This window comes from Epinephelus moara, chromosome 22 (assembly GCF_006386435.1).
Source record: "Epinephelus moara isolate mb chromosome 22, YSFRI_EMoa_1.0, whole genome shotgun sequence".
In the NCBI taxonomy this organism is placed as follows: domain Eukaryota; kingdom Metazoa; phylum Chordata; class Actinopteri; order Perciformes; family Serranidae; genus Epinephelus; species Epinephelus moara.
The window spans coordinates 27401961-27425374 of record NC_065527.1 but is presented as its reverse complement, the minus strand read 5'-3'; the positions used below and the strand labels follow the sequence as shown (position 1 = coordinate 27425374).

General features: G+C 41.0%; 1 protein-coding gene across 2 annotated transcripts; it reads right to left on the bottom strand.

The window, feature by feature from the left end:
• Positions 1-1357: 1357 nt before the first annotated feature.
• Positions 1358-22827, bottom strand: si:ch211-171h4.5 (sialic acid-binding Ig-like lectin 7). Of its 2 annotated transcripts, XM_050035370.1 has the most exons (12): positions 22788-22827; positions 22279-22332; positions 20743-20948; positions 16389-16542; positions 15787-15944; positions 13608-13746; positions 9058-9194; positions 8067-8205; positions 5632-5731; positions 5360-5378; positions 2681-2758; positions 1358-1692 (listed from the first exon to the last, which is right to left on the bottom strand). In XM_050035370.1, exons 2-12 carry the CDS (start codon positions 22325-22327, stop codon positions 1588-1590), a joined length of 1284 nt encoding a protein of 427 aa, XP_049891327.1. In that variant the 5' UTR covers positions 22328-22332; positions 22788-22827; the 3' UTR covers positions 1358-1587. The 2 variants fall into 2 exon arrangements, with proteins under 2 accessions (XP_049891327.1, XP_049891328.1); XM_050035371.1 differs by lacking the exons at positions 22279-22332; positions 22788-22827 and adding an exon at positions 22119-22158.
• Positions 22828-23414: the final 587 nt, after the last annotated feature.

Genomic DNA, 23414 nt, shown 5'->3' with positions numbered 1-23414 from the left:
CACAGTGTTGGGTCGCTAAAAAGCCCATGTTTGGTGGGTTAAAACACGCTGGAAACGCAGTGATAACTTGCTAAAAAATAACCACTTCTTGTAGCACCATGCCAGCGGGACACACAGCAAGCAGTGGTGAAAAACACCCACATTTGGTGGATAAAAATCTGCTGGAAACACAGTGGTGACTTGTTAAAAAGCAATCACTTATTGTGGCACTGTCCCATGTGGAAACACAGTGTTGGGTTGCTAAGAAACCTCACATTTGGTTGCTAAAAACACACTGGAAATGCAGCGATGTCTTTCTAAAAAACAACTAATTCTTGTGGCACTATCCCTTGTGGAAACACAGTGACAGGTCACTAAAAACACCAACGTTTGGTGGCTACAAAGCCGTTTAAAACATGGAAATGACTCACAAAACACAACTGGTTTTGTTGTTTGTTGATCTCGAAATGTGGTTTGCAGCTTGGCATCATGTTGACTTCTTAGCAGCCCAGTCGCCAACAGAAAATATTCATTGTACACTTCTGCATTTCTATGTCTGACATATCATATAAGCATTTCTAAACTGATGTAGTATATGAGCTGACTTTGTCACCTGGAGGTGGAGGAGACTCTGGCGTGACATCTAGGTAAGATGTCCGCCAAGCAGCTGCGAACTAATGTTCTGAGACCAATAAAAAAGAAAAGCTTTCACTATATTTCCACTGGGGATAGTGTCACGAAAAGCGGTTGTTGTTTTTTTAACATGACATCACTGTGTTTCCTGATGAGAATGTGCCACAAAAAGTGAGTGTTTTCAGCCCAACCCTAGCCAAAACTACTGAAACCTAAGCCTCAACCTAACCACAGGTTAACCAGAGCATTGTTGAAATGTAAAGAAATGTAAAGTTTCAACATATTGGCTACATAATAACATACAAATGTCATGTATTTGTGGTTTGTAGAAACATGTAACAGCAACATTTATCTACTGTCTACTTCACATCATAAGCCTGCGTGTTCTGTGAGCCAGTAAATGACCAAAGATTATGTGTCACTCTGCAGATCAAAGAGATCAGAGTGGAAATCAATGAGGCAGAAATGACATCGCCTTTTTGTGTGTCGTACAGAAAATCCTTTGAAGCAGTCTGACTGAAGTTGTGTGGAAAATGAGGCTGTGCTGTTAACATCAGCAAAGCTCGCCATCCCTCTCTGGTTTTAACCTCTTAAACTGCAGTATTTTTAGCCTTCACAATACAGCCTCTCTTGATTTTGGTAAATCCCTTTGAATGTATCAGAATGTAAAACTTCAAGCTTCAGCACATTACCAATGATCTGAACAGTAGAGAAAGCTATTGTAATTAAAAAAAAAAAAGGAGTCTTTAACTTCTTAAAAGTCTTTATTTTTCCCTTAGATGTCCATCTTAAACTCAGTGGCAGAGACTTCTCATTCACACTTACAGAACTCGACACAGCTTTAAAGATTGCAAGTAGATAAAGAACATGAAGTAGAGACATTTGACATTTTTGGATGCAAAATCTAGATATATTAAAATCTGAAGCGTTGATATATTTCTCTAGACCACTTTAAGGAAGACTTTCACTCATTCTTCATTTTCGTTTTGACGGAGGTTGATTTCTTAAAATGGCTTGTAGGGCGATGGGGTTTTCATAGTTGGGAACGTCGGCAGAGGGCATCGTTTTAGGCTGTCGAGACTTGTTGGGATTAAAAAAATAAAGAAGATAAAAAAATAAGTATAGCATTGGCACAGCAACACAGATAATTATATAAAACTATACACTGTTGAATGTATTTATAAGGGCCTAAATACCTCCAAAACAACAAAATAAAATTTTAAAAAGAAACAGCTTTTTTTTCAAAGGATATTTAATGGCATTTAATATGTTTTTAATTTATTACATAGCTCATCATATTATCATCATATAACTCTTCTTTTAACATGAAAAACACAATGCCAGAATCAGAGCATTCATAGTCTTCACCAAAACATAAATCACCAAGTAGAACAACAAACAATTATTTTGTCAGCTAATTACTTATTTCACGTGTTCCTATCTCTCTATGTATGAGGGAGGGCAATGTTTTAAGTTTTTAAATTCTTCTTAAATAAGGGATTCTGTGGATATTTGTTCCAGTTGGTTTGACAGGTGATACAGCTGTGCAGCACGTCATATGTAACTGACGTTAAGACTGACGGAACCAAGGATGTCTCATTTGGCAGCTTTCACTCCTTCACTTGCTTCTCCCGTGGGCGGGAAGACACCCGTAACAGGAAGGAGTGAGGGAGGGAGGGTGAGGGAAGCCAGGAGACACATAAGCATGATGAAATACACACATGGACACTTGTTCTCACTTCCCCATCAGCCCAGTAACACACACACCAGCCCACTTAAATCCACTGTCTTCTCCTCCGCCTGCCTGCTTTTGACTTTTGCGTAATTTTGGCCTTGAGTAAACTTAAACTTTGTCTCCTTTACACAAGCTTACGCAGAGGTTTGTGAATGGAGCATGTTCACACTTGTTAGAACATGCCCCAACATGTCTGAACATCAACACAGATAAATATCTGCTACATCACCCTTTAATACCTCTTCCCTACTTTTCACATGTAACCCATTATGGGTACACATGGACAACAGTTATTTCAATATCTTGTCATTTGTTTTATATTTATGCAGGTACCTGGAGTTGGTCATAGTCAGAGGCGACACTGCAGGTCCTCAGATCAGTGTAGGTGTGTTCCTCCTTCAGCTCAATCTGCTGAGAAAATTAAAAGAGAAAAAAAGTGGAGTTTTTAATTGAGCACGTTCTCAGTAGTTTCAGATGTGAGAGCAATATTAGATAACACGACTGAGTTTCACTACTCTATGTAATGTTGCAGAGAGGCTTTGAAAGGAGGAAGTAAAAGGACAGTTTAACTGTGATTATGTTGTTCTACGTGAATCATTTACAGTGGTGGTGCAATAAGTAAAACTGACCTCAGTGCTGGTACGGTCTGACCTTGGGGCTGACCAACACTAACTTTCAACATCTGATTTGAAACAAGTGAGAGACCCCACACATAAAGACACGGAAGGATACATTTAACAGTTTTCTTCCTATAGTGTGTGGAGTGCAACGATTTGGCCAAAACAACACACCTCACACTAACAGATCCTATTCACAAACAATCAAAGTCCTGACTCACAAAAATGTAAATCACTCACAATCAAATATGACTTTGGAGAAAGCAAACATGGTGGATGGTGGGCAGGGAGAAGTTTGTGAGTCTGTGAGTTTTTGTACTACTTTTTTAGAGAAAATTCACCCAAAAAACAGGAAGAAATAGGGATACAGTCGTGGAGACAGCGGGGCCACAGATGATCCTTGGTTGTCCATGAGCTTCCCTAGGGCTGGGCGATATGTAAGTAATATCACAATATTGTTAGGCTATATTGTGATACACAATATATATCGTGATATTTTGAAATCTCCTCTAAAGTGCTGTAGACTGCTAAAATACAAAATTATAAATGAACTACAGTTACAATAAGGTTAAATAAAGTTGTTAGTCATGATTAAGTTCAACAAATACTGTTTAATAGTAATGAATAAAGTACTGTTATAATTAAATGAATCAAAGTGGAACCACTGGTGCTTTTATTTTGAAGTACTGGGCTCATGACAGGCCAGAAGTGTTGATGTTTTTGCCATGATACTTGAAGCTTCGGGTCAACAGTCAGATTTTAGCAATTACCAGAAAGTTAAACTGTGGCTGCTGCACCGTTAAAATTTGAGGATTTTCATACTGTGAGCTTGAAACACTTACATATTCATATATTAATAGTATTTGCAAGTTGCACTGGTGCTCCATGGTCACAAAATGTGACTAAATAGTCACGGTGTTGAGCCCTGCAGGTACAAAGACACTTGCTTCCTCTGCTCACGCTATCTTTAACCAACCGCTCTCTAGTACATTTATTAATAATATCTGCAACTTGCAGTCATTTGCAAAATGAGACTAAATAGTAATGTTAACGATCTGGAGCCCTGCAGATGAGAAACACGCTTCGCCCTGCCCACACAATATCACTTGGGAGAAAGTTGTTTGAATGGGCGGAAGAGTGTGTGTGAGACGTATCATGTTTGTGAGTCTTTCTTTATGCGTGTGTGTCTGTGGGAGGGAGACAGCCACAGGAGAGAGTGAGAGAACTGAAATGCTGAAGCAAGTCTCATGCAGGTGGCTGTAGTCTTTTTATATATGGCTTGTGGAACAAGCAATGATACATCATGTATATTCAATATATGGCCCACCGTTAGACGCCCCTCATTACAACACATTCTCACTTTGACCTTGTCACATATTTAGGTTTTGGTCATGGATTTTCCACGTCCACATATGATGTGCAAGGTACCCTGGGTGCGTTGGATGTTGACATTCTGGGACGCTGTATCAAGTTCTCTTCTTTCAAGATACACTTTGTTTTCACAGGAAATTTAATGTTTATATACAGTCTAAGAAACGCACTACGTTGGTTACAACACTGTGAATTGACTTTTTTTTCTCCCTTCAACAACAAACACACATGGTTGGGTTTCCGAAACAAAAGCACGTGGTTAGGTTTAGGCAACAAAAACACGTGGTTAGGTTTAGGCAACAAAAACACGTGGTAAGGTTTAGGGGGAAAAAACACAGGGTTTGGCTTTAGAATCTTACGGAACGTGAACACCGCTCTCTCGGATGAAAGTTGGTGTTTGTTGGATCTCACACCACAGGACAATTTGGCAAGACGATCTTTAGAACCATCAAAAAATCGGTTCTTTGCTGACGATTATCAGGAGGGGGGGAATCAGGCCCAAAATCAGCTTAGTTGTTGTGTAGTGATTACCAGGTAAACTGTTCCGAGACGTCACAAATGAACGTCCAAATAGCATTTATTCTTTGCAAGTGTGTGAAGAAAAGATTAGACATCTTCAGAAATAGTTGAGTTTTAGGCAGCAAGATTTAATCACCCTCTCTTATCAGGAAATCTGTTTATCCCAGCTATCATTTTATTTGCCTTTTAAGACATTTTACTTTTACACTTGTATATTTTGAAAATCAGTTAGACCCAGATTGTTTATTTTCAGAATGCTTCAGGGAAGACACTCGCTTTTTAAAAGGAAAAATTATGTATCACATGTTTAGAGATTAGTCACCCCGACTTCCTGCCCCAGTCAAACAGAGAGGACCAAGGATGTCAGCGAGACCAGACTGTGACTAGACCGTGACATGCAGAGGATGTCAAAACTCCTTATCAGATCTGCTGTATTAGTGCTGAACAGGGGAACGTTTCTCACGTCTCTTGTCTGGCTGGCTGTCAAACAAAAATTTCCACTTACCTTCAGCCTCCTGCAAATACTTGAAAGGAGAAAAGAAAACAAACAGAGAAGGAATGTTAGCCAAAATTACTAGCAAAGATGTTTGTAGGCAAAGCACTGACACGCAGATAAATTGTTGCTCAACACCAGCATGTGGGATTTCAAGAAATGGGAGCTATTAGATTACACAAAGAAAACTCCAGGAATAAAAAGTTATACCTCCAAAACAATAACTTTAGGCATGAAGGGGAGATGTTGATGGTATCATTGCATTACACAAAAACTATTCTTACCTCCGATACTTGTACACATCCACAACAACAGTCAGGATGTAGAGGGCTAACAACACTCCACACATAATGTAGGGAAGTAAAACAACACACTCGCTGCCACCTGAAAAACAGAAATAAAATACAACATAACAAGGGACAATTATTTAACAGATTTAAATAAAAAAAGATAACTTTTATAAGCTGAAATAACCAGTTACAGTTACTTATGTTTTTTACACCTTTTGATGTCAGATGAAAAATATCTTCAATCTTACTGAATTATTTTGCAATCAGGGCCCCCTTTTTCTAACTTTCCCTCAACTCACTTGAAGGTGCTGTATATAATATTCAGAGCATTATTATAGCATCAAACTATTAATGTAAAGAAACTGGACTGATGGCCTCCTGAGTAGAGAATGAAGTCACTTAATCCAGCACGTTCTCATTCCAAACTCCTCAAATACCGCCTCTATGTAAGTGATCAGTTGAGCTGAGGTATGATGTTTTTTTCCAAAACCTGACCACATGATTTGTTGCTACAGGAAATAAACGCGAATATGAGGTGTTTTACCAGCGCTATAAGTTTATTTCAAAAAGAACTGTATGCATCGAATGAGCAGAAACTGAAACTGAAACACAATGCATGTAACAAGCGTGAATTGAAACTGCGTCCCAAAACATCAACAACAGATGCAGGAAGATACCGAGCACATCATATGTAGACATGAAAGTCCATTGACAAAGCATTGGTATTTGACAAGTTGGGATAAGACAGGGTTGTTTAATCTGAGCTTCTCTGTCCTTTGTTGCGGCTGATGGTTTGGACATGTAGGTGTGTGAGTGCATGTTAGTTCCTGTGTGTGTGTATCTGGCGAGCTAATCACTGCTGCTCTACACTGTGCTCATATGGTGGTCTCTGCTGATAACTGCAACATCACAGAAGCGTAGCGTCCACCCTCCTGTTCCCCCCCGGTTAACACTTTTAGCCCTGTTAGCATTGTTGCCGTTGTTAGCACTGCTTGTGCTGTTAGTGTTGTTAGCTGCTAGCCTCCATGATCAGAGCCTTGTGCAGCCAATCCAGGCTCAGACTCTGAATCATAGATCCAAAACTGCAATGGAGAAAAATAGCAGCACGCACAGCTCCAGTTCTTATATAATGTATCAGGTGTACGGTTGTGGCCAGGATAAAAAAACAAAACACCGGCACTCACAGATACATTTTCATATTCATGTCTTATTCACAACCCTTCACTTTGCTTTTCTTTACTTCACATTGCTTCACTTTACTTAGTAACTGTACTTTCTAGCTTTATGTAACATATTGTGAAGTTATGTCATCTGTTATTTGCAAGAACTGCACATATACAAAACAAAACTAAAAAACCTTACATGACACAAAGAATGTAAACAAACGAAAACACAGTTTTGACACACACAGTTAAATGCACAAGAACTGGCAGCAGAGGCTGTCTCAGAAACTATCACTTATGAATCAGTGTTCACAAGATTCACTGACTGCTCCAACTCATAAGTCACGACCTGCAGCACAGTTGCAAGGCAGCACATGTAAAGAGGACTGGAGTAAGATAGGAGTGGGGGGAAAATTGATACGGTATAGTATCGCGATATTTTGAATTGCAATATTGTATCTATACATGAACGCCAAGTACTCATCTTTCATTATAGACATTATTCATATTTGCAAATACACATTTTAATACAACTTTTGGTACTAGAATAATAAAATCAATTGAATTATCAGTCCACTAGATGTTGCTGAGGTTTTTTTCCCTGGTGAGGTCAGTAGTAGATAGAGGCACCAGAGAAAGAAATCACAAATGCGCCATTGGCATTATAAATCAAACATCTGGACTTATTTTGGATTTTTTAACACGGAAGTTAAGGAGGACTTGGATACATGAGTGTCATATGTGAATAAAATCCTCTTGGAATACTACAAACATGAGGGCTCACCCTCCACCATCCAGAGATAGAACACTAAACCCGCTCTGCCAAAAAAATCAAAAAAACACCGGACACACTTAGCTTGACAAAACTACCATCCAACTCTGAGAGAGCTAAGAAAATAACACAGTCCATCACCTACTTCATAGACAAAGATCTGCGTACATACAGCATTGTTAAAAGTGAAGGCTTTTATTACACGCTAAAAACACTGGAACCCAGGTATGTGACCCCGTCCCAACATTTTTTTGACAAAGTTTTCCTTTGGGGAAATAATTTGCAGTTGGAAAAAACGGTAATAAATCCCAAAATATATTACAATGTATTTTATCGCAATACTCAGCATATCGCAGTAATATTGTATTGTGACCTACAGTAAGTCATGTTAAAGTATCGTATCGTTGGTCTTCTGGTGATTCCCACCCCTAGAGTAAGAGCACTAGCACGATGAAGCATTTTGGCATTTGTATATATTGTGTCTTCTAGTTTACCTGTATTAGCGCTGACCTCCAAAAACACAGGTCTGGACCTCTGAGAGCCCCTCTGACTCTGAGCTTCACACAGATACACCCCGCTGTCCTCCTGGCTGACCTGCAGGACCAGCATTTCTCCCTCAGCCTTCTTAGTCAGCTGTGATGAGGAGAGGTGATCAGTGTTTCAGTTAAAAGATAGGCCAATTCTTTAGAGAAAAAACACGAGATGACTCTGTGGTGTTACATGTGTTAATCCAATAGGAGAAGTGTGTTGTGATAGCACATGAATGTTTAGAACTGAAGTGCAGTTACTATTTTTTTTTCTTCCATATTGCACACTAATAAGGCGTGCTTACATTTCTTTAGTATAAGCATATCCTTACAGTACGTATAGCCAGCTTCCAGTGTTGCAAGAAATCAAATCTTGTGATCCAAAAGTGGCCAAAAGTATGTGGACACCTGAATATTGCCCCAATAAATTTTTTTCCATCGCATTCCAAAACTGTGGATATTAGTCTTATGCTTTAACAACTTCCACTCTTCTGGGCTCCAGATAATTATCTACCAGATTACTTTTACTGGTCTGCAGGAACATTTTTTCATTCAGCCACAAGAACATTGGACGATGAAGTTTGGCTCGCAGTTGGCGTTCCATTTCATCCCAAAGTTGCTGGATGGAGTTGAGGTCAGGGCTCAGTCTCGACTTCTTCCACATCAAACTGGGAAAAACATTTTTTTATGGAGTTTGATGTTGCGTAAAATATCATTGAATGCTGAGACCCTCCTCATTGGTGCTAAGGGGCCGAGCTTAAACCGTGACAAATAGCTCCAGACTAAAAACACAGAAGATTAACCGTAAAGCATTGTCCACACACTTTTGACCACATAGTGTTTGAAAATGAAATAAAATGTTCCTGAAAGATCACACACACACACACACACACACATTAAAAGTAAGTAGCTATACAAATACAATAAAAACAAAATAAAATAGCAGATTTTCTGTTACGTTTCCACTGTCGGATCTGTGCCAGGTGTAGAGGCTCACAGGGGGGTTGGCATCACTCTGACATGTAAACATCACAGTACGGCCCTCAGAAACAGGAACAGGTGTGTTGAGTGTTGCCACGGTGTCTCTAGGAGCATCTGTTGACAAAGTGATGCAAAAAAATATAAGGCAGGCTGTGTGGATCCTCCAAATTACATCGAGAAACGTACTTCTAGTACTGTCCTCACAGTTTTGACTGTGTACTGTAAAGGTCGAGTGTGTAGCATTTAGGGGCAGGAATGGAATATAACATTCACAATATTTTTTCATTCCTACACACTAGACCTTTAAGTAAGGGAGAGGTGTCAGGAATGAATGGGCAATGGGCAGGTGTCCAATGGGTGCCACGAATTCCATGATGTCCATGAATTCCTGATCATGTGAAGGGCATCGTCCCGCTTATACCATGGTCACTTGCCAAAATAGAAAAGTAAAGGCCGTTCATTTATATTTTCATGTTTCGCAATCAAAATATTTTTTAATTTTTCACGAGCTACAAGTTTCCCTGGTAACACCTGAGGGTTTGACTAATACCTGGATCAATCATTACCATCCCATAAGGTTCAATGAAAATGTTGTAACAGTAGCAGTAAACAGGACGAACTGTAGATATGACTTGTTAAGATAGCCAGATAGCTAATGTTTTGCTACTGCGACTAACAGTAAAAGTAAATGATATGAGGCGGCACGGTGGTGCAGGGGTTAGCATTGTCGCCTCACAGCAAGAGGGTCCCTGATTTTAACCCAGGGAGGGAGCCCTTCTGTGCGGAGTTTGCATGTTCTCCTCAAGTCAGTGTGGGTTTTCTCTAGGTACTTCAGCTTCCTTCCACAGTCCAAAGACATGCAGGTTAACTGGTGACTCTAAATTGCCCGTAGGTGTGAATGTGAGTGTGAATGGTTGTCTGTCTCTATAAGTCAGCCCTGTGATAGTCTGGTGACCTCTCCAGGGTGTACCCTGCCTCTTGCCCAGTGTCAGCTGGCATAGGCCCATTGCTCACTGGCTGTAGCCTTTTATAGGGAGGGAGGGCCAAGGGCTCCAAGAGGAGGAGGAGGAGGAGGAGGAGGAGGAGGGGGGGGATTCACATGAACGTACATGAACACGCAGTCGGACTGGCTTGTAAACAATGGGCTGGAGATCAACACAGAGAGAGGGTGTGTGAGGTCATGCTATACTCCAGATGAAATTACACCTCTAGTTCCTCACACAGCAATTTTTTAATTCCTTCAATCTAGAAATTATGAATTTCGCTTATTGCTCCTTTAATTAAATAAAAAAATCTCTAGTATATCTTGTTGGGAAAATGTTTTTTTTTTAATTTATTTTTGTTTTTTTCTTCTTTAGTCTTTTTTTTAAATCTCAAGTATTACTTGTTTGGATTTTTTCATGTAGATATTTTAAAAATATTCATGTCTGTTTGTAGATGGTGGTTAGCATATACAGCTGTCTTTAATTACAATATTGAGTTCCTTTTACAAGCTTTCAATGGTTTTTCGTCCCACCTGTCGTTTTCTGATGTAATTGTATATTTTTCTTCCTTTGTCTTATTAAATATGCAAATAAGGAGCTAAAGAACTAGATGTTGAACTCACTCATTGTTATTAGATGTTAGCTTGTTAAGACGCCGCAATAAAATGTAAACAGAGGCTTTGACTGCATCCCTGTGTTGCTATGGTTACTCAGATACATGCTGATAACACATAGCCAATGCATAAATGTAGACAGAGAGCACATATTTTCACTGGAACTACTTAATAGGTGTCCATGAATGAATGTCCTGGAGCCAATCGGATATAGAGGATTTACCCGGACAAAGGAGTAAATAAAAAAAAAAAAAAAAAAAAAAAAAGAAGTACTTCTTCCACCACAACACAAACACATTACCACTGTACACTAACAAAGGCACCTTCTGTCATGCCTTCAGATACACTTAAGTGGTTCATTACTTCCGTTAACACCAAGTTAAGACAAGTTCAGCTCTTCAGACACTGACTGGTTAAAGAAAAACTTCTGTCTGCGCAAAAGAAACAAAAATCCCCTTCAGGTCAAGTGAGTAGCAGTCATGTTGGAACAAGTTGACTGTATTCCCAAACTACTTTGTACTGTGTCTGACACGTTCAGCAACTTAATGGGCAATAAATCAGTGTCAGTAATGACGGCGGCAGGAAGGAAGAAGGAGGAAGAGAAGAAGAACTTGTCAAATGAGTCAGTGGGTTAATGAATCAATCAATCATCAATATCTGGGTGGTATTTGGAAGTTTTAGGACAGAACAACCAAATTCTGTTAACTTCTGTTGATACACGAGCAACAGTGTTTCCTCTTTAAAAAGCTTTCTGTAATTGTCTCCCCCACTTACATTTTAGTACAAACATTTGCATAATTTATGTGGTCTAAAGAAGTGGGTCCCAAACTTCTATTATTGACCCCATATATTTGAAGAAGGTTTTTTCTTTTTTTGCCTGAGACTGACTTTCCCTATTCAAATGGTTTGATTTGCATAATTTCAAAAAGCTGAAGGGATAAACGTGTCCATCATTTCATGAAAAATAACAGTTATTATAGAATAGTTTTATAAATGAGCAGTATCGAAGAAAAAAATATTCAGATAAAACTGTCATGTTTTTGCTTCCTTAGAATGAGCTGTTTATATCTACATAGGGAGCAGGTCCTCGTCTACGGAGAGCCCCATGTTGCACAGCCATGTTTCTGTGTGTGTGAAATATTGGATGATTTGGCCTCTTTAAGCCTCAAACAGTTATTAAAATGAAACCATCTGAGAAGTTTAGAGGGGAAGTCACACTGGTGGAACTGCTAACAACAATAAACATCTGAAATGTGTCGACACGGCTTTAGTGCTCTACAAAACAAGCCAATGTGTTGTATTTCATAAGCTCTTCCTATAGTCTATTGTATGTAAAATCTTAACCTGGAAAGTAACAGTTTACTTTTTTGTGTCCAATAAATGTATAAAGTATACAATATTCCCTTTAGGTTGAAGTGTACCAGACGCACAAAGTAATAAAATAATAATTTATCAAGTAAAAATACTCAAGTTAAGTACCTCAAAAGTACACCTATGTACAATAGGGGAGAATGGGGTTGGTTGTCTCACATTTGATCTCGCTCCCTAGAGGGCGCTGTTAAAAAATGTTGTTTTTCAGGATTGGGTTCAGAGCTCACATAAAGGGTCATCTCAGGAGTAATGGTGCGTTCCTTTTGTACTCAGAGGTCGGAAATTCCCAGTTCCCAGTCGGAAGTTTAAACTCGAACGCACCCTGAGATCGGATTTCCAACTCAGAAACTCGGAACAACCGCATCACCCCCGACTTACGAATTCAAGATGGCTGCCGGTCACATACATATTGAGTAAACACTCTGCTAAAGTACTGTTTACAGCAATTGTATCTTATTTGTTTTACATTAGGGCAGCCATACCCATAGTACTGTTCAATTTTTATCCGTGGGCATGTTGCTACGCTGTCTGTTATGTGCAAAATACCACATAGAGCATTGTTATCAACTGATATTGCTAACAGTGGGTAGGTAGGTAGGTTTATTTTATTTAATATGGACATCACAAATACATTGAGACTGTCCCAGTGGACAGACAAGATGCCTTTGCTTAGGTGTGTGTAGCACACGTGCTAATTTTCAACACCAGTCCATAGGCGGCTTTTCTGAAAACACAGAGCATATAATTAACAAATGGGATAAAAACAAACAGATGTTATGATTGCAAACAGTGGTATTCAAAGATCACAGAGCATATGATCAGCAGTAGGAGATAAAACAAATGGCTAGCCCAAGGGTAGAACGGTAACGTCCATGTTTTTTCCAACGTGTCAACCGTTGTCAACTAGAATGCAAAAACTGTTGTCAACTCAGAGGTGACGTCATTCCCACTTCCAACTTCCGACCTCTGAGTACAAAACGAATGCTCCATAAGACACTTTACAGTATGGTAACAAGACTTTTAGAGTTTTCCATGCCAAAATCTAAATATCCAGCTCTTTTCTATTTCTCCTCTATGCTATTACACAATGGGTAGTATAAAACAGTTATTACCATTAAAAATTATGAATATGTGGTTGTTAGCTTGGTAAAAAATCCAAGTTGGGGACGCTTCACATTCTCTTCCAGGTTGTTTATATCCATCCAATGGCTATAACTTAATTTGGATGTCTAGATCTATCATTTCTGTCATCTGACTCCCCTACTGGTCTGTTTCTTCTGCTTTTAACATTTACATTTCCTCCAATGGATCAGTAAAATCTTTAAGTCTGCAATTCTACAAAGTGAGTTATCATGATACTACTCTTCATCATCTACATGGAAACACTGTCAACTTTCAAATGGCTTTTTTATAAAATGACCACGCAGAGTGAATTATCAGCAAAGAATGAAGAAGTGTGTTTTTGAACTCTCTTCGCCTTTTACTGTTACTCCTGATGACATTTTCAAGGAGCTACTGTCGTCACTGAAACACATGCAGACAAACACTGAGTGTCTCACACAGGATGTTGAGCCTTTGAGTGGATGCAGACGGCGGGCTGCTGCCCCCTTTTGTCAGCGGGTACGTGACAGAACAGGAGATGCTCTGGTTGTGATTGTTGGCTGTGGCAATGAAGGTCAGTGTGGACGTCATGGTCGTCTGTCAGCCCACACAAAGAGAGAGGAAAACATCTAGATTACTGAATGTTCTTGAAATAAAACTCTGGAAAGTTTATATCCTTTTGAATACTAAAATAATACAAAATAAATAAATAATAAAAATGAAGAATAATCTGTTATATAACACAGTGAAGAAATTCATCTAAATACACTTGAATCTATTAAAAAACTGATGAAAACTGAGATACAAATGAATTAGTGAACAGTGGAGGAAGATGTATTCAGATTATTTGTCTGCATTAGAAGTAGATGTCTGACATGCCAAACTTAAAGATATACTATGCAGGTTTTTCCTTAAAACAGTGTATAGAGTTATACAAAAGAAATTTCTCCTCATGACTTTTGACCCACTCACAGAGTGTGGTTGTGTATTGTTTTTGCAGAGAGTCTGCCCTCTGCCTGTAATTTCTCTTGTTTCCCTCGTTTTCTGTGGTCAAGACATTTATGTGCATGTAACCCCACACCAATCAGGTGAGATCGGGGCTTTTTAAAAAGGTATTGACCAGGTGCCAGACAATAAGCAGCAGACATCCTAGAGACACAGCGCTTGGAAAAAAAATGCAAATATGTGAATTTAGGGTTGGCTTTTACTTTCACTTTTGCTGGTCAGCATATCTACAAACATTTACAATCCTGTATAGTTTACCTTTAATAAATGTATCATCAATAAAATGTATTTCAGATGTGAAAACAAAATGATGTTAAGCTCTATTAATAATATAAAATTAAAAGTCATGTAAGACATCAGTGGAGCTGCTTTTAACTACTACGTATAAAGTTGGGTAGCCTAATCTATAACAATGCATTATATTTCATAATGTAGTCATATGTTTTGTATGTATACTCTTGTTCTTTAAAGTAACTTGTGACTATAGCTGTAAAATCAATGTTCTAAACTTAAAAGAAATGCGCTGTATTTCCTCCCTAAATGCAGTCGAGTAGAAGTAAAGAGTAGCATAAAATGACAATACTTAAAGTAAACGTTGGAGTGTTTTCAATCTGGACCCTATTGTCTCATGTTTTTTGTGTCTAAGTGACTCGTGGGAATTTTTCAAACTGTCCCAGTACTGAGAGAGACTGCTGCAGCTGCGGCAGAGAAACAGGCTGGAGGGGTCCAACAAACACCGACTTTCATCCAGGAGGCCCATGTTAGTGTCCCCGTAACATTATAAAGCCAAACCCTGTTCTTTTTTTCCTAAACCTAACCCTGTGCTTTTGTTGTTAAAGGAAAAAAATGTCAGTTTGTGGTGTTGTACTGACGTAGTGCGTTTATTTTGACAGACTGTATGTAAATGGTAAATTTCCTGTGAAAATGGAAGTGTATCTTAAAGGAAGACAATGCATGTAACAGCCAGAACTTGACACGGCGTCCCAGAATGTCAACAACCACTGCACCCAGGGTACCTTGCACGACGTGTTGACATGGAAAGTCAATGAGCAAACGTTGATATGTGACAAGGTTGGAGTGAGAATGCGCTTCAAAAACAAGGGAAAATGTCAAAGTTTCGCTTTAAGTAAATTACAAATATGTTAGATTTATACTCAAGAAATAAGGTTAGCATGACAATTTTTCTTATTGTGAACAAATCCAACTTTTGATTAACTGCTTGAACAAGTATGGTGTGTGTATCCAAAACCTGATATATGTTACGTATTTTTTTTATTTCTGTGCCATTTTTCTCATGCAGACAAACATATTTTTATAGGAGAGACAAATAAAGGATTTAAAAATCAGTTTATTACTGAACCTTTCCCCATCTGAGCTGTCAGGATGGTCTGAGTTTCATTGTCACTATTTAAAACACCAATGAACCACACGGCTGTACTGAGTGACATGTTCCGTCATTACCACGAACACACACTGTAGTTTGTTTTATTGTTAATCTGCAGCTGGATTCAAATGCACCAACAAATGTGTCATGTCCTGAAACAAACCGCGACTCCCACATTGTTGGTTTTGATCCTTACAAATGTGTGTCCCTGTATGAATGTATGAATGAATGAGTAAGTGATCCATTACCTGTTGCATTTGTGTCTGCTCCTGCCTGGAGTTGTCTCGGGGAAGCCAGGTGATGGAGGGGGGCAGGACAGAGCAAGGCACTGGGACTGAACACTGGAGCCTCACCTGGGCTCCCTCTGACACCTGACTCACAGAGGTCAGCTCAGGAGGAGGCAGCTCTGTCAAGGAAAAGATTCAGGCTTTAACATATACAGCAGACACGCGTTTCTGGTGGGCTGATGAAGCTAAGCCTAATATTCCAATAATTACTCTCTTTAGCTCTGATTTTGATCATTAGCTCCTGAATGTAATATTTGTCTCTTCAGCTGCTAAATGCTCCACAAAAAAAGAGCAGTCCACCACAAACCAGTGGATGTTGTCATGGTTGCTACTTCCTACACAGTCTATTCTTCAAACGCATAACGTCACTCTCCTCATCCAAAGCAAGCATTATCTGAGCAGCCAAACAGGCTAATAAACTTTTCTGTCACCAAACACTCAAATGTCTCACAGTAGAAGTCTAAGACTTAGTGATTAATAACTTCCAGTTAAATATTTGCACCTTTGAATTTGAGACACAAGGACCATTTTCCAGTGCCTTTGATAACTTCATCCATTCATACCTGGATGGACATTAATGTTGACTCCATCACTGAAAGTGTACTTGACATGGTTTGTACATTCCAGCCTGAAGAAGTACATGTCGCTGAAGTTCTTTGGGAAATTGTGGAATACTGTAGTGCAGTTCTTCTTCGGCAAGTCTCCAACCATATGCCCCTTAAAAATACAAACGTTTTTAAAACTTCTTTTTTAAAAACAATTTAGAATAATTGACAGTCACACAGAACTAAACTACCAAAAGATAAGTGTAACTGCTCGTCACACTCATCTTCTGATATCTTACAAAATCTTGTTCTTTTTATACACATCTATACCACTTAAAAGTCCTGTGTAGGATTTAGAGGATATACTGGCAGAAATGAAATATAAAAAGTATGTTTTCTTTAGTGTATAATCACCTATAAAGAGTCATCATGTTTTAATTCCCTTAGAATGAGCCGTCTAAAGACTTCCATATTGCATCGCCAGGTTTCTACAGTAGCCCAGAATGGACAAACCAAACAGTGGCTATGGATAAGGTCATTCATATTTTCATGCTGGCCACCATAGTTAGAAGCCCCACCAACACAGTCTCACTCCGACTTTGTCACATATTTACGTTTGCTCATGCTTTCCCCGTCCACATACCACGTGCGAGGTACCTTGGGTGCGTTGGTTTAATGTTAGCATACAGTGTCTTTCAAAGGAAACGCACTACGCTGGTACAACACCGGGAACTGACGTTGTTTTCCTTCAACAACAAACACAAATGGTTGGGTTCAGGCAACAAAAGCACGTGGTTAGGTTTAGGAAAAAAGAACAGGGTTTGGCTTTAGAGTCTTGCGGGACGCAAACACTATCTCTCAGGTGAAAGTCAGTGTTTGCTGGACCCATGAACCACCCCTCCCACCCGACCCAGTCGGACTTTTGCCACTTTAACTTTCCTCCAATCGGCCGCGTATCATGCCGACATTAAAGAACGCCTTTGTTCATTGGTTTCTGACGCTGCAAGTCACTGCCCAAGCGCCGGATTTCGACAACTTTGGAAAGAGACCAGGCTCCTCCGTGACAAGACTGTTGGATAAATGTTTATTTTTTTACCATGAAACTCAAATCGCCATGTCCATTGATATGGAGAGAAAGAGACCACTGTGGAGAATTCGGCTCTGTGTTAAAACCTTTGGAATGTCTGGATCTTAAGTTAGTAGAGAAAATAGGCGAGCAAATAGCAGGTGCTGGGTTAGCAGCCCGTTTCTGACATGCCAAGCAGCATCAGAGAAATGCTGCTTTGTAACATGAAACTGCTTTATTCGGTGTTTTTTACCAGTTTTAATCACCTGGTCCATTTATTCTGGAGAGGAGGAGACCTCTGCAGATAATTCATCTCCTGGTAAAACCATTCTGAACAACAAACATTGAAGGAGCCTGGAGAAAATCTCCCTAAATCTTACACACTGTTCCTTTAAAGGAATAGTTCAACAATTTGGGGAATACACTTATTCTTACAGCAGCAGACCAAGGCGGGGGCCTTGGCAGTCCGATCCTCAGCTACAGAAGTTGGCTCTTGGGACATGGAATGTCACCTCTCTGGTGGGGAAGGAGCCGGAGCTTGTGGAAGAGGTTGAGCGCTACCGGCTAGATATAGTTGGCCTCACCTCGACACATAGTTCCGGCTCTGGAACCCAAGTCCTTGAGAGGAGTTGGACTCTCTCCTTCGCTGGAGTTGCTTTCTGATAGCCCCCAGACTCTCTGCCTGTACGTTGGGGTTCACCCCGGTAGACGAAAGTTTTGCTTCCCTGCGCCTTCGGGTTGGGGAACGGGTCCTGACTGTTGTCTGTGCTTATGCGCCGAACAACAGTTCAGAGTACCCGCCCTTTTTGGAGTCCCTGGGACGGGTGCTGGACAGTGCCCCGACCGGGGACTCCATTGTTATGCTGGGGGACTTCAACGCTCATGTGGGCAATGACAGCGGGACCTGGAGGGGTGTGACTGGGAGGAACGGCCTGCCCGATCTGAACCCGAGTGGTGTTCAGTTATTGGACTTCTGTGCGGGTCGCAGTTTGGCCATAACTAACACCATGTTCAAACATGAGGATGTCCATCGGTGCACGTGGCACCAGGACAGCCTAGGTCGCAGGTCAATGATTGACTTTGTAGTCGTATCATTTGACCTGCGGCCATATGTTCTGGACACTTGGGTGAAGAGAGGAGCAGAGCTGTCAACTGATCACCATCTGGTGGTGAGTTGGATCAGATGGCGGGGGAAGACGCTGCGCAGACCTGGCAGGCCCAAACGAACAGTGAGGGTCTGCTGGGAACGCCTGGCTGAAGAACCTGTCCAGATGATCTTCAACTCCCACCTCCGGGAGAGCTTCGACCGCGTCCCGAGGGCGGAGGGGGACATTGAGTCGATGGGCCTTGTTCCGCTCTGCCATTGTCGAGGCGGCGGTTGCGAGCTGTGGCTGCAAGGCAGCTGGGGCCAGTTGCGGCGGCCGTCAGGCTGAAGAAGGAGGCCTACAGGGCATGGTTGGTCTGTGGGTCTCCGGAAGCAGCTGACGGGTACCGACGGGCCAAGCGGAACGCAGCAGCAGCAGTCGTGGAGGCAAAAACTCGGGTATCGGGGGCAGTGCCTCTGGAGTGGCAGACCGGGGTGATGGTCCCCATTTTCAAGAAGGGGACCAGAGGGTGTGTTCCAACTACGGGGGATCACACTCCTCAGCCTACCCGGTAAGGTCTACTCCAGGGTGCTGGAGAAGAGGGTCCGGTCGATAGTTGAACCTCAGATTGAGGAGGAGCAATGTGGTTTTCGTCTCGGACGCGGATCCGTGGACCAGCTCTTTACCCTCGCCAGGGTGCTGGAGGGGGCATGGGAGTTTGCATGTGTTTTGTGGATTTGAAGAAGGCTTATGACTGTGTCCCCAGGGGCATCCTGTGGGGGTTATGGGGTTGGTGGCCCCTTGTTAAGGGCCATCCAGTCCCTGTACTGAAGGAGCATGAGTCTGGTTTGTGTGGCCGGCAGTAAGTCGGACCTGTTCCCAGTGAGGGTTGGACTCCGCCAGGGCTGCCCTTTGTCACCGGTTCTGTTCATAACTTTTATGGACAGAATTTCTAGGTGCAGCCGAGTGGTGGAGGGTGTCAGGTTCGGTGACGGGAGGATCTCGTCCCTGCTTTTTGCGGATGACGTGGTCCTCCTAGCTCCATCGAACAGTGACCTCCAGCTCTTGCTGGGACGGTTTGCAGCCGAGTGTGAAGTGGCTGGGATGAGAATCAGCACCTCCAAGTCTGAAGCCATGGTCCTCGGCCGGAAAAGGGTGGATTGCCCACTCCAGGTCGGGGGGGAGGTCCTTCCTCAGGTGGAGGAGTTTAAGTATCTCGGGATCTTGTTCACGAGTGAGGGTAGGATGGAGCGGGAGATTGACAGGCGGATTGGGGCGGCGTCAGCAGTGATGCAGGTGCTTAACCGATCTGTTGTGGTGAAGAGGGAGCTTAGCCAAAAAGCGAAGCTCTTGATTTACCAATCGATCTACGTTCCAACCCTCACCTATGGTCACGAGCTCTGGGTAGTGACCGAAAGAACGAGATCGCAAGTACAAGTGGCCGAAATGAGTTTCCTCCGCAGGGTGGCTGGGCACAGCCTTAGGGATAGGGTGAGGAGCTCAGACATCCGGGAGGGACTCGGAGTAGAGCCGCTGCTCCTCCACATCGAGAGGAGCCAGTTGAGGTGGTTCGGGCATCTGGTAAGGTGCCTTCCGGACGCCTCCCTTGGGAGGTGTTTCGGGCATGTCCAACCGAGAGGAGACCTCGGGGCCGCCCCAAGACACGCTGAAGGGACTACATCACTCGGCTGGCCTGGGAACGCCTCGGGGTTCCCGCGGAAGAGCTGACGGAAGTGGCTGGGGAGAGGACTGTCTGGGCTTCTTTGCTGAGGCTGCTGCCCCCGCGACCCGGACCCGGATAAGCGGAGGATGACGAGACGAGACGAGGCGAGACGAGACGAGACTTATTCTTACACATAGTTAGATGAGAGGATATACACCACTTTTATGTCTGTGTGTAAAGTATCCAGTCAGGAACTCCAGCTTAGCATGGAACTGGAAGCAGAAGTTAACAGCTCGCCTGGTTCTGTCCAAAGTAAATAAATACACCTACCAGCCCCTCTAAAGCTCACTAATTTACATGTGATGGCTTGTTGCACAATTCGTACAAATAAAGTAATTGTTAATGATTTTGCTAGAAATATGTCTGTTTTCATGCTGCGTCCAGGGATCCTCAAAGTAAGATATTTTCCATCTTTATTTTGTATGAATGTGCTGCTTTGCAGGTAAAAGTCATGATGTCAATCAGTTTTGTCACTAGTTGAATTAAAGAGCAACTTACTTGTAAAATATTATTGTAAGGATTGTGTGCAGAGAAGACAGTAGGACCAGAAATGCTTCCTCTTCTCCAAACACCACCAGAGCAGTTTACAATGTTTGGTTCCTCATTGATGGGGAGCGTGAAAAGACAAGGGACTATGACACAGGAGTCACTGATGCCTGAGATACTTTGGGGCAGCGTCACATCCCAGGTTTTACAAGATACACCTGTAGGAGAGAAATGCAAGACTTTAAAGGGGGCCTATTATTTTTATTTCAAGGCTCATTCCTGTATTATGGGTTAGTAGAACATGTTAACATGCTTTAATGTTAAAAAAAAATCTCTTCATTTTCCTCATACTGTCTGTGCTGGAGCACCTGTATTCACCCTCTGTCTGAAATGCTCTCTTTAGTGCCTGTCTCTTTAAAGCTGGGATAGACAGTTTAATTTTGGTGTCATTGGAAAACAGTTCCATAGTAACCTTTGGGCGTACTGTAATTCAAGTGGACTGAAAGAAAAATAGACTTCTGCACCTCCTCTTTGGCTTTGTTTTCAGGCAGTAGAAAGTCTACGCCATGACGGGCAACTTTTGTCAATCACAGGTCATTTCAGAGAGAAAAGTTGCTCTACCAGCATTGACAACAACTACCTACATGGCAAAGAAATAATAAAAAAAGAAGACACACTTATCTGAAAGAAAGTCTAAAGAAAGTCTGACTATAAACAAACCAAACGTGTGTCAGTATGTCCATCATGTTTCAGAGATGGAGAGAAAATGTTGCTGATAGGTAAGTCTGCTAACCCCAGCTCTGGGGGACCTGACAGCCCTAACTCCCCATTGGAACTGCAAACTTGCTGTTGCTGCTGTTACACAATTTAGACCCAACACATGGGGCTTAGGACAGAGAGGGACAGCTGCAGGAGAGAGCGTATTTTCAAGTTCTGTTCCTCACCCCTTTTACCTTCTGTATTTTGTCTCTGCAACAACATCACACCCCAGAAATCAACTTTACCAACGTAGAGTGGAACTTTTTACCATTAAAAATCACCAATTAAGGCTTCTAATCTAATATCTTCACAACTGGACATGTAGGACATGTAGGAATGTGATTCGACACATTGGCAACCAAGATTTTATGTTCCCCTGATGTTAGCATGTAGCTTCATGTAGCAGTGTATGTAATGTAAACACTAACATGCAATAGCATGCCTGGACCAGATGACCATATCAAGAAATCCATCACAAGCTGACCTAAGCTTGTTACAAAAGCAATTTTCACCACATTTAATATGAACATTTGACACTGTAAAATTATATGAAAATCAGGAAAAGGATAACAGGTCCCCTTTAAAACACAGATTTATTGTGATATATAATTCACTGCAGTATTCCTTACCACCATCTTTGTCCTTCACATTCATTCAGCTTCATTCTCATACTGAACTTTCCCAGATAAAGACGGAACTTTCATTTGGGTGGGCAAAAAAAAAAAACATATAACATAGACTTCCACTTCTTGAAATACCAATTACCTGCGCAATCAAGGAACTACTGACCTTGCATCAGAGCGATGAGCAGAGTGACAACTGCCAGACCAACACCCATCTCAACTGGATGAGGTGAAAAGTTTAAATCCAACATGAATGATTGAAAATTAAAAAAACAAAAGAAGAAAAAAAAACAAGCGAGGGAGAACAAGAAAAAGACAAAAATATTTCTGCTTTAATGCAAAAACAAAAACAAACAAATTATTAATTTACACAGACAATGGTTTAAAATGTTGAATTCTGAATGGCAAATAAAATCTTTTTATGACATTTTGTGGATGTTGTCTTTAATTATAGCACTTAAAATAAAGCCAAAGTAAGCATGAAGAAGTGAAGTAAAGTGATTTAAAACTGCCACTAAACAAAACATTCCGATATATACAACTCACCAGACATTAAAGTTTATTAATAAGAAATTACTGAAGTTAAACAAGTTATTTAGGAAAACCTAATTTACACTTTTTCCTCTCACAAAAACATTTCTCTGATTTTAGATAACACATATACTGTATCTTTACCTGTCAAATGATGCGGAGCAGTAAGTGCAAAGTCCAAACACAGAATGGGTTCATACAGTGAAAGAGGAATAAATATTTGAAAAAAGGAAGTTAGGAAGTTTTACTGAGCCTTTGTTTTTTTGTGTGTGTGTGGCGAAATCCCAACGGTGCGTGAAGTGTTACAGAAATTGTGTTTCTTTCATTAGTGTATCAGACAGCAAGTGTGCATGGAAATATTTTTTTAAAGCATAGGTTTACCCGAATTTGAGATATCTGCAGGGAGACAGTTGATCTTACTTTAAACTTTGAGGTTTAACACTGTAAAGTATCCCACTGGTGTGAAGTCGTCAGGAGGAGGCATATTGGTGAGGCCAAACTTTCACAAAGGAAAAGATTTTAAAATGTTCGAAATCTATTTTATCTATAAATGTTTTTTTGTTTTTTTTAAAAACCCACTGTAAATATGTATTTATAAAGTTATAGCCCGCTGAGCTAAATGCTAGCTTAAGAGTGCTAAAATGCTCACAATAACACTCCTGACATGTTGATGTTTTAACAGGTACATTGTTCACGACCTTTGTTCGTTTAGCAGGTTAGCATGCAAATATTTGGCAATTCAATTTCAATTCAATTTTATTTATAAAGCCC